The sequence below is a fragment of the Syngnathoides biaculeatus genome, chromosome 12 (genome assembly GCF_019802595.1).
Source record: "Syngnathoides biaculeatus isolate LvHL_M chromosome 12, ASM1980259v1, whole genome shotgun sequence".
NCBI lineage: Eukaryota > Metazoa > Chordata > Actinopteri > Syngnathiformes > Syngnathidae > Syngnathoides > Syngnathoides biaculeatus.
In genome coordinates, this window is record NC_084651.1 from 2,889,506 (window position 1) to 2,905,911 (window position 16,406).

A 16,406-nucleotide genomic window follows, 5' to 3' on the forward strand; every position below is an offset into this window, starting at 1 on the left:
AAATGCCATACTTTTTTCAAATAATCACAAATTAATTAGTATGAAAATTAATTGGAAAGAGTCCAATTAAACAAGTGTATACAACCTTTTAATTTTTTTACTTCAGGTAAATAAAAATGTTTCCCTTTCTTACAGAAAAAAGAAAAATAATTTAGGAAACATTTAGAAATTACATATTTGCTGTTCAATTAAACGTGCTTTTTTCCCATTTCTATGATGTATATTGAAAATAAATTTATTTTTTCCTGTACTGAAAAAATTATGAAATAAAGCAATTTGCTCTCCACTTAAATTTTGTAGCTTTTCTTTCACTTTTCGATACATTTAGATTTATATGTTTTAATAGCTATTTACAGCAAATAATTGCATTTTCTGAAAATCTTTAGTTGTATTAATTTGTTTCATTTGGAACCTTCAAATTAAAATACGAGTTTGTTTCATGTCAACAGTGGTGGGAAGCAACAAAGTACATGTACTGTATTTGAAGTACATCGTACTGGGTGTCAAAACAAATCCATCCACTTTTGAACATGAAAAAAGTGTTTACTTAATGTACAATTTCCTACTAAATTTCCGTAGCCCGAACGGGTTTCTGGAACTTTTGGCAAGTGGATGAGAAATTTTATTAAAAAAAAAAGTCATCAATCAAATATCTGAATTAAGAGCATCATCGGCAGGTCGCAACAGAGAAACTGGAAGAGTCACTGAAAGGCAGAGACGTCGCCGTACTTGGAAATTTTAGTCGAGCTAAGCTAAGTGAGCTAGCACGACGCCAGCCAGGCACAACTTTCCATTAAAAGTCCGTTTTGACTCAAGGACTCGTCGGCCTCGATGTGGAGGATCGTGTTCAGTCCGTCAGTAACAACTGCTTTCGACACGACCGGGTTAGCGAAATTTTAAATTTCACACCACTAAATCTTCACTTGTGTTTTGTCACTGAGATTCCTATCAAAAGCTTTAATTCACAGCACATTCTATTTTTTATTTTTTTTTTGATTATGAACTCTTAGAACACTGACTGACATAAATAATAACTAAGCAAGACGGGGAAAAAAAAAAATCTTGTTCAAGTACGGTCACCTCCCATGAGATCGGCAAAAACGATGGCACTCGGAGAAGACGGCTGCTCATTGCCATGCAGCGACATAGTCCAAAAGTCACGACGCCGCGCTTTCAAGGGGCCGCCTCCTCGTTGGGGTCTTCGTATCGGCCCGTGATCATGGTTTTCAGCAACGGTCCCACCTGGGCAGGAAAACAAAATAAAATAAAAATGTTGCACATATTATGGAAAATAGACTTTTGTTGGCTTGTACACAAATACAGTGGACCACCACTGGCACCCTTGGATTCAACTTTTAGCTCATTTTGTTTTCACATTTTTTCATTTCAATTTTTTTTTGTATTGCCGCATTTTCAATGGTTTCAAAATAGGTCATTTTTCTGACCCAGGCTGGTTGAAAATCCCGAAGGAAAAAGCCATTTTCAAGCATTAGCTGAAGCGTAATCTAAGCCAAAAGGGTAACGCAGGTTAGCATTGGCTAAGACTGCTACCTGCACGACAGTGATGCCTCTGTTCTCGACCACAATCCGTTCCACAAAACGGTTCGAGAAGCGATATGTTCGAAAACCGAATCGATGTTTCCCATTACAATGAATGGAAAAAGAAATAATGCGTTCCAAGCCGAAATAATTTGGCTTTTTAAAGCATTTTTTTTCAGCTTTTCCTGATAATAAACTGCCTCGTCGAAATACATGTATAGTTTAAATACTTTATATAATAAAATAATTTTAGAAAATATATTTATTTTTTGCTTAAAATATCTACTTTAGTAGTAGAGTACGCTAGGCCGCAAGTACATTGCCGTATCTGTAGCGACTCAGCCCCCATGAACAAAAGGGCAGAATAACTTTAAACAAGCAACTTGCCTTCTTTGGAGCCATGATTGGGGGTTAATACGGTCGTCCTCAATAAAAAGAAAAACAACAATCACAACCGGGACACGTCTGTGTACAGAGGCTGCTTCATACACAATAACAAAAGCGCGCTGGTTGCTCCGTACGCGTTATGTCATTTCCGTTTTTTTGTTTTTCGGGGAGTGTTCGAATTGACAATAACAAAGCGCGTCGTGGGTGTGTCAGCCGCTTGCGCCACACGCATTATGTCATTTCCGGGTTTTTTCGGCGGCGTGACAATTCACAACAAAGCGCGTCGTGGGTCAGCTGGTCTGGCCGTGCGCAATGTTATTTTGGTGTTGTCGGGGGCGTTCGAGTACCGATTTTCGTTGGAAAACAGAAGCAAAAAAATCTTGAAATTCTCGTTTGAAAACCGGGGCTTGAGTGTACTAGCTTGCTGGCTAGCTACCTGCCTGGCCGAGCCAAATTTTTTCGAAAGGGACAAGCCGAAAGAAGAAGAAAGTTGCGAGCTTCAGACAGACACACCTCAATTTGAGATAATTTAGTAATAACGCAGCACGTAAGATACTGTAATGTCCTCACATGTGGGCAAGGAAAGCCAAAGCTAATATCAAATGAGAACAACTGACAAGGAGCTACTGTTGCCCACGACTCACGCCCGAAAGCTCACACTTCCGACGCATAAATACTACAGTAAATACTACACAAATAATACATTCATTACCGTTTGACTTTTTCTTTCCATTCTATTTTATTGCATCAAGAAAAGAGATCCGGTCTCGAACGTGTACTATTAATCCTGACTGAGCATGTCGAACTCACAGACACTTGGGAATTGTTTTAAAATGTGAAGAACAAAAAAAAAAAAAAAAATCTATTAAGAGTGTGACGTTGGTGAGCCATAAATAAAAGCAGAAAGTGGGTTGCTGGCAGGGTCGAGCGTGCCGCAGGGATTTTCTCGCGACAGGTGACCTAAAAGCGGTTCTGGATCCAAGTGCTGGATCCACGTAGGAGTTCACTGTTCATAGCGAGAGAAAGAGGGAAAAAAACAAAAGAAGAAGAAGCAAAGAGCGTTTACTTGTCGAGGGTCGCCGAGCGCTTCTCCCAGCATCTTCTCGATGTTCCTCATGATGGCCACCTTCTGGTGGGCTCGCAGCGGGTATTCTATCCTCTTGGGCGTGGGCGCCCCCTGAACACAAACATCAAGATCATGAAAATATGCCAATAAGCCCGAGAAGAACATTTGAAAAAGAATCTGTGTGTGATGTAAATACCGTAATTTCTGGCCTACATAACGCGACTTTTTTCACACGCTTTCAACCCTGCGGTTTATGCAGTGATGCATGCAGCTAATTTTTGCATTTTTTTCTGACGGCCGCAAGGGGGCACTCGAGCGGGAAAGGTAAGAGTGAGACCGGTGGAATATATGTGCCGAGGAAGTGACTTTTACCGATCCGGCCCTGTTAGCGCTGCGCTAGCGTGTTACTGCCGTGTCTCAGTGATTTTTACCAGTACGTTTTTTTTTTTTTTTTTTAACCGGCCTTGTTTGTGCGGCGCTAGCATTAGCATTAGCATGGCGATAGCGGCGGCGCTAGCGTTAAACTTTCTGTGTAATATCTTTCTTTTTAAATATTTTGTGTTTCAATGTGGGCACTTACAGCTTATCTATGTACCAAATGGTATTTCCTTTACAAATGTACTGGGTGAGGCTTATAACCAGGTGCGCTCTGTAGGCTGGGAATTGCGTTGTTTTTTTTAGGGATATTGTACCGTGTTGCCTTGAAATACGAGTGACCTCCAACTGTGGGGTTTTCGAGATCCGAGCTGTGATTGGGCCAATTTTTTGACTTGGAAGTAAAAAATTAAGATAGAAGTGCTGTACGGTGGCGGTGAACTTAACTCATTTCACAACAGGCACCAGTGCGATGTTGAGAGAAAATAAATACAGGCATATTATATTCTTTATAATCTCTGAAGATAGCGCCACCCAGATGGCAAAAAGTGCACGCTACAAGGAACATCACAGTGTACATTGAACTGAAACGGAAGATGTGGCAGAATCTGTTCGCATTGTAATTAATTATGCCATTAGTGTATACTTTTATGAAGTATATGTACTATTATTGACAGCTATTTTTCTTCAAAACCACAAAACATGTTGGGGGAGTTGGGACGCTGGAACAGATTAACGGCATTTTCATTCATTTCAATGCGGAAGGTTGACTTGAAATGACGAGCGTGCTCACGCTACAAATAATACTTGCATCTCAATGCACCACTGTACTTAAATCTGATTAAAATGCATACTTTGTACCAAAAGTTGACTGTGATTGTCACTCCTCCGCTCAGCAGTGATTCTATGTGATGCCACCTAAGGGAGAAATACAAAATAATGCTGAATAATACGTTGAATAAAAATGAACAAAAGAATGTTTACCGACGTAAATTGCACTTCTCACCAATACATGGGGATGTAGAGGACGTCTCCTGGGCCCACCACCGCCTCGTAGCCAACTACATTCTGAAAAGCGGGGAACCTCTTGTAGTCGGGGTTGTCAAAATCAACCTAGAAATGACAAACAATAACATTTTGGACTACAATACAGCATTAGTTTGTTTATAGTTTACGGGTACATCTCCCAAAGGCGAGCGCACCGCTCAGATTTTTGTAAATACTGTATTCTTTTATATCGCTTTGTACAGTAGTCGGCGTACGTTTACCATCCAAACAAGTGTATCGGAGTAAATCAACGTCGCTATGAGGAAGTTTGCTTTTGAATGTTCTTTGTAATACTCTTGACTTACTTGACTCTGCCTGTCACAGGGGTGGTGTACGGGGTAAGGATAGAGACGCTCAAACTGGTCTGGAGGGAAGAGGATGCATCTCTTGTGGCCTTTGATTTGGGCAAAGAAGTTCTGCTGCTCGTCGTAATGCGCCGGCGTCACGTTGCCTGAGCGTGGGGGAGATACGACTTGAGTTATATTGCGTTATTATAAAGTATCTCCAGTCACTCACGTTTGTCAAATGTACGGGTGTGGTCAGTCATGCCCGCAGATACAAAGTTACGGGTGTGGTCCACCAGTCATGCCCGCAGATACGGTAAAGCCTCTGTTCACGAACCTCTCCGTTTTCGAGCGAAAATTTCAGTATTTCTTTGCTTCTGTTTTCAAACAAAAATCAGTACTCGAACGCCCCCGATGAAACGCGGAAATAACATATTGCGCGTGGCCAGACCAGCGGACCCACGACACGCTTTGTTGTGGATTCCCAGGCCGGCGAAAAAAAAAAAACGGAAATAACATCGTGCAGGGCGCAAACGGCGCACTTTTGTTATTCTGTATAACGCAGCCTCTGTACACAAACACGCCCCGGTATTGACTGTTGTTTTTCTTCTGATTGAGGACGACAATCATGGCTCCAAAGAGGGCAAGTTGTTGCTTAAAGTTATTCTGCACCTTTATTAATAAAAAAAAGTTTACGCACTCTACGACTAAAGCATACATTTTAAGCAAAAAAAAATATGTATTTGTTAAATTATTTTATTATATAAAGTATTTTAACTATACATGTATTTCTACTATGCAGTTTATTATCAGGAAAAGCTATTTAAAAAATGCTTTAAAAAGCCCAATTTTTTAGGCTTGGAACACATTATTTATTTTTCCATTCATTGTAATGGGAAAGATCGATTCAGTTTGCGAACAAATCACTTCTCGAACCGTTTTCTGGAACGGATTGTGGTTGAGAGCCGAGGCATCACTGTATAAAGTTTCGCGTGTGTGTTCTGTTTGTAATTATGAGTGTACTGTACCCCTTTAAGAGCAGAGGGGGGCGGTATCATGTAAACTAGGAAATCGAAGTAGGCTGAGCAGCAAATCCTGTGTGCTTCCGTGTTAAAAAAGACGTCAGGCCGTGGTTCACTGCGCTGGATCGGTTTTCATGTGCGCTGAGAATGCGGTACAAGTGCGCAATTGCGCAGCTTCGAGGGAACATTGCTCAAGACTACACAAAATAAGCGACATCTTTCAAAAGCGATGTATTTCGACTCGTAACAAATTTCACGCGCGTGATTTTTCCTGCGCGACTGTGCAGATTGGCGAGCGCGACGGCGGCTGTCAAATCGCAGTGACTGGCATCTCTGACGGCGGAGAAACGGCGAGAGACTCGGAAAGTGCGTACCCTCCATGCCTATGAGCAGCAGGTTGGATGTCAGCTGGCCCCAGTTCCTCTTGGCCTGCTGCTTGTTGATCCAGTTCCAGTTGAAACCGAGGAAGTCGACGACGATTTTCTTTCCGACCGTGTCGTTGAGCGTCTGCTGCAGGTACACCCTGAGCAACGCAAACGTACACACGAAAAAAAAAAAAAACTTGTAAAACCAGCCCTGAAATTTCCCTTTTCAGCGCCGTGAACAGTTGTTCCTTGAGATACACGTTTGAATGTTTTCCATGGCCATACTCATAACGTCACGAAATCGTGTTTTACCGCTCCTCCCCTCCCATTTGCTGCACTTGCTGCATCTTCTCCACAAACTCGGAGAATTTCATCTCGAGCCGTCGGGACTTGGGGACAAAGTTCTCCACGTTGGCCATTTTCTTCTCGTCGTAGTAAAGGAACTTGTGGTTTTCCGCGATGTAGACAGAGAAGTCGCCGTTGCCGATGTTCTCTTGGAGGTACGCCACGTCCCATTTCAGCGCAGGGTACACCAGATTTGTGTCCGTTAAAACCACCGGCTCCTGCAAATATGGACGTACAATACTTAGTCTCAACTCACGACATAAGAAATAGTAAATACAATAATTGCCACCGCCATTTTGACTTGTGCATGTACGCAGTGCAGCTTCACTGAGCGCGCCATAAAGTTTTCAAGTGAGTAAATGAGTAAAGAGATAAACGGGCTCCCCGCTAAACGAGGTTTGCATTTAGCCAAGCTGATGTGAGTTGCACGGATAAAAATGGAAGCGCATACAACGCGAGCGTGAAAGGACGCTAGAGCACCTAGCTAGCCAGCGGGCTAGCAGAAAAGGAGGCTCGAGCAGCTAGCTAACCAGCAGGCTCGCGGAAAAGGAGGATCGAGCAGCTAGCTGAGCAGCAGGCTAGCAGAAAAGGACGCTCCAGCAGCTGGCTAGCTAGCCAGCAGACAGCTTGGCCCGTGAAGATTTGTGGCGCTGACAGCTGAGAACCAGACCGGGGATTCGACTTGTAGCTAAGGTACGGCAAGGTGATTCCGGTTAAAGTAAGCAATTTAATTCCAAAAAGAAAACCTTTTCTGAATGGACGTGTGGCAGCTAAAAGGCATCAGTCAAAACGTGCCAGTTGGAGACTATTTTACTTTTATTGCACTTTCATTATTTGCTTAAATATGACCTTATACATTTAACGGATAAAGTGTTGCCCATTTGCTAATCAGACAAGGACGTGTTGTGGAGTTGGTGGTCGTCCTTGATCTTTTCTGGTGGCATCCTTCCCTCCCAGGCGTCGCCGTGGAGACGAACAACACCAGATAAGGAGCGGAACGTTACAATCCCGGCCTAGGACCAAAATGCGGAGGCGCAGCAAGTTTTAATATGGACCCATACATGTAAAAACCTTGTGTTACCGGGCAGCTTTTGTCTTCTTCTTTGGCTATCCTGCCAGAAGACACACGTCTCGTGTGCGGCAGATACCGAGATGAGACCCGGCCGCACGTCTGTATTGCACATTCCTTTGTAATCAATCCATTTGCTGTTAACTTTTTTCTAATCATTGGTCATATCTTCCTCGACTCGTGAACACGCGTAGGGTCCAAACTCGCAAATCCCTACACAGTGTACTTACTCGCTTACTGGTTCAGTAGATGGTTTTCAAATCATGATTTTTTTTTTATTTTTTTTTTTTTTTTGCAGAAAGTATAACAATTCCATTGTAATTCCATCCATTACAATCCATTTATCACTAGCATGCTAACATTGCTTACGTTTACAGCAACATCGATACTAGCTAGTTACCTTGGCTACGGGGATTTGCATCGTCAGTTAGCGTTAAAGTAGCACATTTGCTGAAATACACAACGTCCGATTCATCGCTTTTAGTTTCATGTTTATTTTTCCAGTTAACTTCAACTTGGAATGCTTTCGCGTGGCTAACCTTTCCACGAAGCGCCACCACAGATCACATTTCCAAGTTATCGCTACGACTTTGAAAATTCCTTTTCCACTAAATACTTGCATTATAAACCACAGGCAACATTTTCCAAAATTTACAGTTCAAAAATGGCCTTAAGAAACATGAAAAGTGGGTAAGATCATTTTCCAGTAGACTATATTAATTTTTAGTGACTTTTTTTTTCCATTTAACTTTGGAAAATATCTGTAAAAACACTTGAAATCTTTATTATGTGTCATCACTAACCATGCTGAGTAAACCACAGGCTATATTTTCCAAAGTTTACAGTTCAAAAATTATTTTAAACCTCTATGGACCATGTAAGATTTTGCAGAGAGAAAAATCTGATACTTTCAGAAAATTATACTCTCGACTTGAAATTTTTGATTATATTAAACCTGTTGCAAATTTGCAACCCCTGCCCGGAAAGGGCTAAAAAAAAAACATGAAAGGTGAGTAAAAACATTATCCAGTACCCAATATTAATTTTTAGTGACAATTATTTTTAATTTAACTTTGGAAAATATATGGAAAAACACTTAAAATCTTTATGTCATCTGTAACCATGTTGAGCAAACCACAGGCCACATTTCACAAAATTTGCAGTTCAAAAATGGCTTTTAAAAACATGAAAGGTGAGTAAAATCATTTTCCAGTACCCAAAATGATTTTTTTTGACATTTTTTTTTTATATTTAATTTTGGAAAATCTGTGTAAAAACACTTGAAATCTTCACTAACCATGCTGAGCAAACTTTACTAAAAATAGGTTCATAAAGACGAAAGTTATGATAGTTTGGGAAATGCATTTTAAAAAAAAAAAAGCATGCACTTTCACTGGTTTTAACATACATAACTTCCCCTACCAATACAAAAAAAAAAAAAGAAAAAACAATCCATGTGATATCACTAAAACGGTTGACAAAAGACCTGCCAGATAGCTTTAGCATTAGTCACACCCAAATATATATATATATATATATTATTTTCATATATTATAACAACAGAGACGGTGCAGGAGGACCAGGAGCAGGAGCAGGAGCGAAACCCGACACTCAAAGAGCAGCGCGTCCGTGGTGCGAGGCAAGCGTGCCATCGGACACCTCGGGACTAAATCCGACACGCGTGGAGACGGAGGCTACGTGACTGAAGCAACGTACGCAGAGGCGCGCTCCCGACGCCGCTAAAGCGTGGGAGGAGGGGGGGGGGTTTGAGTACGCGCACACCGCACGTAAACATGGGTGTTCCACGATAGCGGGTGCCCACTTCCGCGCGGCGAGATTATTGTTTTTGCTTTTGTTGGAGGACGCGGCGACGACATTTGAACGCAGCACGTGGTGCCACAAACATTCATAAACGACTTCATTTTTTTTTTTTTTTTCGATATTGGAGCGTCATCTTTACGCAACAGAAAATTGAAGAAATGTCAGGAAAATTATTCCGTTTTTTAGACATTTATTATAATCTATTTGGTGTGAATACTATTGACAGGGGAAGTAAAAATAAACGACAATAATGTAGTTGCACAAGTGTGAACACCCTCTTATTCCCACCAATTATGGCCCACTCCAAAATGCATCCATCCATTTTCTGAGCCGCTTATCCTCACAAGGGTCGCGGGGAGTGCCGGAGCCTATCCCAGCTGTCAACGGGCAGGAGGCGGGGTACACCCTGAAATGGTCGCCAGCCAATCGCAGGGCACGTGGAGACAAACAGCCGCACTCACAATCACACCGAGGGGCAATTTTGATTCTCCAATTAATGTCGCATGTTTTTGGGATGTGGGAGGAAACCGGAGTGCCCACCCGGAGGAAACCCACGCAGGCACGAGGAGAACATGCAAAGTTCACACAGGCGGGTCCGTGATTGAACCCGGGACCTCAGAACTGTGAGGCAAACGCTTTCCAGCCGCCTCACTCCAAAATCAAGTTCAGTTATTCTTGTAGGCTTGTTTGTTTTCTCACACATGCCGGCAAATATTTTGAAGTGACTTTTCTTGGCCTAATTTAATTATGAAATACTTTTCACTTGTCATTGCGTGCATTGTTCCACTGTAACGTCTGTGTGCGTGTGTGTCTCAAGACGGCCGCCATGACACGCAAATGATGCTCATCTGGGTCACATCTCAAAACGTGCGTCACACTTTGGACGCAATCATATTTCTAAATGATGCAGAAATACTTGAAACATTCTCATTTAGTTTCATTATCATTTCAACTGCTAAAGAGAATTTAAAAATCATAGTATGTTTTTTGCACATTACTTTTAGCCATTGTGTTGCATAAAAAACAAAAATTTGATTGCATTTTATCATGATTATTGCAATCCCCTAACTGGCACTTTAATTTTTAAAAATTGTTATCTGACTTGATACTTTTATATTGCAAACAAAAATTCCCCTTCACCAATTATGATGTAAAAAAAATGTCAGTTTATTACTTATTATCACTTGTTTTATTTAAGAAATACAATTCTATTGCACTTAGCAAAATCTCTCAATGGGAATTTTATTTTAAAAAAATGTACATTTTTAATATCTTGTACTACACAATGCCTATTAATCCCTAGGAATTATTGTAAATTAATTGTATTTGTAAATTGAAAAACTAATGTATCATTCTTTTTAATCAAGGTGACTTTTTTATTTAAAAAACAATGTTTGGTTTGAAATGTTTTCATTCTACTTATTTAGTGGGAATTTTGTTCAACATCTATATTTTTTATTTTTATTATACACGTAATGACTCAAGGGGTATATTTAAATTTTTATTATTTAACAGTTACATTAAATGAATTTTTGGAACGAAGTTGAAAAACAAAAAATATACATAAAAACGCCGACAGTTCAGTCATATTTCACACCAACAACAGACGATGTTTTGCAAGTCCAGTTTCACTAAAAATGGCAAAGGGGAAGTTTCACGGCGATAGTGATGATAAAGATAGAAATGAATCAATGCGTGCGAAGTGATGGTGGGTGTGGGTGAAGCCGTCTGATGCTCACCTCGTTGTCGATGAGCATCTCGGCTCTGGGGTCCGTGTGCGACAGCCTGGGGACGGCCTTGGTGGCGAACGTATACCTCCGCAGCTGAGACTCGTCCCAGGCCGGCGCGTGGAAGCCGGAGACGTCGGCGACGACTGAGCCTTCGCTCGCCGCCGCCGCCGCCGCCGTCGCCGTCGCCGGCTTCTCAGCCTCGGCGACGGTCGCCGCTGCCATGGTCGCTCGGTGGCTCGGAGCTGCGATTCGGGGATGTACGTCCCGAGTCCCGTCCCGTCGTCCTCCCCACCAAATGACCTTGTTGTGTGTTTTTTTTTTTGTTTGTTTGTTTGTTTGTTTTGTCGTCCGGTCTTTTAAACGGATAAATTCAGAATAATACGGCAAAGTCTGCGGTGGTGCGTCCTCCCTGCTGCAGTGGAACGAATGCGTGTTTACACTCTGCGGTGACATCCGGAAAACAAGCGAAATTAACTCCAAACTGCGGCGCGGAGGGCGCTGAAAAAAACAAAACAGCGACATCTAGCGTGGTGGAGTGTTCGCAACGCACTTGTTTCTCTCGTTTCAAGACAAAGTAAAATTGAAATAAATGTAGAGGCAAATGCACTTTCATTTTTTTTAGATGTAACTAAGGTATCACCAAATATGAATGCATAGCCAAGACAAAAAAGTTTTTTTCATTTATTTTAGCGATTTTATCTTATTTAAATTTACAGTTCTCCCTAAATGTTTTATCATATTTTATCGTTTTTAACTAATCAATATTCAGTATGAGTATCAAACAGTAAAGGAGAAAACAGAATAATTGCAAGATGGGATATTGCTAAATTTGAATAATTTTTCATATTGAGAAATGTAAAGAAACATTCTCAATGAATTTGGATAGAAAGGAGTTGCAAGTGTAAAATTTGTGTTTTTTCGTTTTTAAATATAGAATGAAAAATGTGTATTCGTAATATGTCTTTGGACGCTAGAGGGTAGTGTCGCATCTACTTTTAACAAACTAGGTACGAGTACATGAAGTGTACCTTTCTGAAATCAGGTGACATTTTTTACATTACGAAAAAAATACTTCACCACCAAACAACATATACTTTAATACTTTAATTTTAATGTATTTTATGTGTTGAGGGCACACATTATTTTACAAATTTGTTGCCAGAGGTGGCAAAAGTACCACGCTCTGTATTTTATGAATAGAACTGCATGTATTCAGGTTAAAATGGACTCCTGGTAAAAGCATAAATACTCATTCAACTCTTTTACTGAAGTAAGTTTAAAGAAATAACGTACAGTACAGAGGTAAATAACAAAATCATTATGAAAACAGTTATTGATTCATTGGATAATTGTTTGGTTGGTAATTAATCAATGAATTGTTGCACCTCTATACTCCAGTAAGGTGCAGATACCTGAAATATGTACTTTAGTACAGTCACCAAATATGTACTGTAATTCCTGGCCTACAAAGCGCACATTGAAGCAAGATATTTACAAAGAAAGAGGGTAAACAGAGAGTTTAATGCTAACGCTAGCACCATGCTAACAGGGCCGGTTAAAAAAAAAAACAACAACAACAGGCCTGGACCGGTAAAAGTCACTTTCTCGGCACATATATTCCAACGGTCTTACTCTTACCTTTTCCGCTCGAGTGCCCCCTTGCAGCCGTTAGGGGGGGAAAATGCACAAATTAGCCGCGTCACCGCATAAACCGCGGGGTCGAAAGCGTGTGACAAAAGACGGCGTACACAGTACTGCATCCCTTCCTCTGGCTGATGTGCAATTGCCATGTCACTGTTGAGCTGAAGGAGTTGGTCAAAGAATGTTTCCACCGGAGTCCCCAAAGTGAGACAAGCAGACGCATTCGTGCCTCGTTTGTTTTGATTCCGCACCTGTTCTGCATTCATCGCGCTCTTGTGATGCTCTTCTTCCCCATTCTTGTGTGGATAAGCAGAGATATTGAGCACCCCGGTGAGTCCCCTTCCCCAATTCCCCTGTAGGAGCTGCGATCTCAATACCGATTGATAATCCGCCGCTATTGTCTTTTCTTCTTTTCAATTTCAACTCTTCCAGAAACTTGCTCAGACAGGTATTCGAGGAATTTTTGACGCAGATTTTGGGGTAATGGGAGCACATGATAGTGCGTCCTCCCTCCTCCTCATCTCTGTTGGCTTTCTCTCACATTCATATTGACCCTCGCCCCTCCAGGTGTTGTGGGTCCAGAACCCCTAAGCCTTAAATCCTATTACTCAGGGATTCTCTCAAGCATTAGAAGTTGTTTTTCCTCTCATTTTGCTCGCTCCCTAAGAAGACTTAACCGTCCTTGTGTCATTTTGAAATGAAAACTAGAAGAAGAAGGAATCCCTGTCAAAATTTTGAATGCATTGTTGAGGGATTTATGACGAATTGGGGTTGTCTTGTCAAAGTATTTCAAAATTTGGGCTCAACAAAATGGGAAATCTGAACAATTTTGAAGAACTGTTGCTAAAAAGCGAACAGTCGGTATGCTGTTATCGTGTACCAACCACATCGGTGTAGTACTGTGGTGTTAGTGCCAGGCACGGCTGCCAACGGAACTGGTACCCTTGTATTTAATGGCATCGGGACGCAATCCGAAATGTTTTGGGCAATATTATCCGCTCGTATTCCACCAAAGGCTTCAGAACATCATTGGATGTCAGCTCCACAATGATCCGAAGCGCAACGCCGTTTGTTACAGCAAAGTCGTGGAATGTTACACAACGGGCGAGCCGATCCCCTGACCTGAATCCGATTGAGCATGCGTTTCTCTACAGAGAGAAGTCTACAGAAGGGTATCGGCTTGTTTCTTCGACTATCTTCCAAAAAAAAAATGAGGGCGCTTGAAATACGGCCCTTCCTTCTCGCTGTCGTCCACCTTTCCCCCGCCACCTCGCGCTCCCTCGCGCTGGCAGATTGGACGTGGCAGGGTCGGCCCACGAACGTGGAAGTTCAGACGTCTCGGTCGGAGGTCGGGCCGCCCCGCTGGCTGGGGGCAAATGTTTGTCCTGCTTCGCTTTTTTTTTTTTTTTTTTCCCACACTCAAGGATAAATATATGCTAAATGGGAGTAACCTCAAGAGGACAGGAACAGGATGGAATTTGGTTAAGTTTGAAAATCACACCTGTCAAATTAGTTTAGATTGCGTTGTATACAAAACCGAGAAAAGGGAGAAAGAATGAAGCGGGAATATTACAAGGAGACAATTTTAGGGAAGTCAATTGACATCCGAATCAGGAACAAAATAATGTTAAAGGAGTTCCAATTCAACGAGAAAAAAATGAATTACAAGAATAATGTCATCGTATGAGAAGGCTTCTGCTCGCGGCAAATGCTTGTCAAAGAATACACCGAGATAAACGACAATCTGATCTCAGGTGCGTGCCTTCCCTGGAGCGTTTTTAAAGTGTGTGGAACATTTTTTTTTTTTTACTTGGTTTCTCCATATCATTTCAATATACAGGGAGTCCTCGGTCTACGACTGAGATCTGTTCCTACAGTCGCGACTTAACTCAGATTTCGACTCAAGTCGGATTCCGCCATCAAAGTCTGAATTTACATCAAAATGCTTTGTATAAAATAACAAATACATTGGAATAAACAAGATGATATACTTAGCATGACTGCTGAGAGGTGGATGGAGAAGAAGAAGAAGAAGGGGAGGCTGTGCTTAGCTATTGCCAAGGAACCTGGTCGTCAATCTTCTCCATCTGGACAAGTACCAAAGAACCTTGTTTTGCGATCGTTGTATCCGACATAGGAACGGAACCCTTCACATGCGCTGAAATACGGGTTTTGCCTTTAATAATTGTCACCACGGTCGACCGACTGAAGCCTTGGTCGTGTTGGTTTCTCTCCGTTCTCCAATCTTTTGATGATCTTGAGCTTCATTTCCGTGGTGATGGCTGCGGAAGCATTGCTAAAAGACAAAGCTTTCATCTTTGGGGCGATAATGTCGAAAAAGGAGGGCGAAAAAATGCAAAGATAATCCCGGCGCACAAACACGGTCAAGCATTAGCCAGATAAAATGGCGGACGGGGGAACGGGCGTTGTAAGGTCGAAAAATCTTAGGTCAAGACCGTCTTAACCCGAGGACTACCTGTAAAGTACAAGGGTGGGTCTGGTATATATGGGTCACCGGGTCTGTATTTGTATTTTTTTTTTTTTTTTTTTTGAATTACACTTCCTAAATTGAAGGTATCAGAATTTTTGGTCAGGTATGTTAAAAACGCACTCCATGTCCGGTACGTAATTAACGCAATGATGAAGCCGAAACTTCAGAGTCACTCCAGGGATGTGCAAAATTGTCGCAATGTCACAACGCCACGATATTGATCCATCCAGATCCAACCTATGCTTACAAACGCCAATCGAGATTTTTTTCGCATTTATCGTTAGAATCGTGGGGGGGGTCCAGCGTGCATAGGGTAACATGTCTGGAATGCTGCGTTTCATTCCGCGGGGTGGGGGGGAGTCATCGTATGAGGGTGGGGGCTTTTGATGATCGAGATTCACTAAATAAGATGTCAACAAGGTGTTTCCTTGACACATTATTGAGCCGAAGGAGGAAGGTGCAGAAATGAATGCCCCCCCCCCCTCCCCCCGTTCCCCCATTCTACCCTCAATGGGACCTCTAATCTCCTCTTTCTCATCTGAAGGGGCCCGGACCCTCGGCTGCCATGCGTTGGCCCCTGCCAGCTCGGGCCTTGGCACTTCTTCCGCTAGCTCGCCGAGCATGTGTTTATAAAAGCCACTTGTTGGGGCACAATACTTGAACTAACTTCTTTAGAGGGAACAGTGTGAATCTGTGTAAAGCCTTTTCCCAAAGTCCTTTAGGCGGCGACGGGCCATTGAGAGGGCCCGAAGAAGGGGGATTACCTTCCTGGACAGCGGCGCATTTCCGAGAGAGCTGATTAGCTCCGCGCGCATTGTTAAATCGAGCAATGGCAGGCCCTGGAGGAGTGAAAGGAGCCAAATAGGTGGGCCGCTCGGGATAAAACAGCCGCAGGAAGCCCCGCGCAAGTTTTCCCAACATTTCTTCCCCCCGCCTCCGACGCTCCGCTGAGGAGGCGCGGCGTGAAAAAGGAGATTAGCATACAAAATTGATTTTTATAAGGCCGACTTGCCTCATGCCCTCCTTCAAGCTCCCCCCTCCGGGCTATACTACTCCGTCTGGACAAAGTTAATTAAACCAGTATTAAAACAGTAAAGAAACTCGGGCGTTCTTTTGAGGATTAGCGCGACGAGGGAGGGGACGGGAGGGATTTGTCGCGGGGGCGAAATTGAGAAAGGCACGGCGGAGAGAAGGTGAAGGCTTTTCTTTTCTTTCACCCCGCTT

General features: G+C 42.4%; 1 protein-coding gene across 1 annotated transcript; it reads right to left on the minus strand.

Moving 5' to 3' along the window:
* Positions 1-1,101: 1,101 nt before the first annotated feature.
* hif1an (hypoxia inducible factor 1 subunit alpha inhibitor) lies at positions 1,102-11,512 on the minus strand. Its single transcript, XM_061836297.1, has 8 exons — positions 11,060-11,512; positions 6,398-6,648; positions 6,095-6,243; positions 4,720-4,865; positions 4,374-4,480; positions 4,222-4,285; positions 2,993-3,103; positions 1,102-1,242 (listed from the first exon to the last, which is right to left on the minus strand). Exons 1-8 carry the CDS (start codon positions 11,501-11,503, stop codon positions 1,174-1,176), a joined length of 1,341 nt encoding a protein of 446 aa, XP_061692281.1. The 5' UTR covers positions 11,504-11,512; the 3' UTR covers positions 1,102-1,173.
* Positions 11,513-16,406: the final 4,894 nt, after the last annotated feature.

Coding starts and splice junctions, on each gene's coding strand:
- hif1an (XM_061836297.1), bottom strand. CDS start 11,503: ATGTCACCGCAGAGTGTAAACACGCATTCGTTCCACTGCAGCAGGGAG. Junction 4,286..4,373: donor CTCTACATCCCCATGTATTG/GTGAGAAGTGCA, acceptor TTTCTCCCTTAG/GTGGCATCACATAGAATCAC. Junction 1,243..2,992: donor CGCTCGGCGACCCTCGACAA/GTAAACGCTCTT, acceptor TTTCCTGCCCAG/GTGGGACCGTTGCTGAAAAC.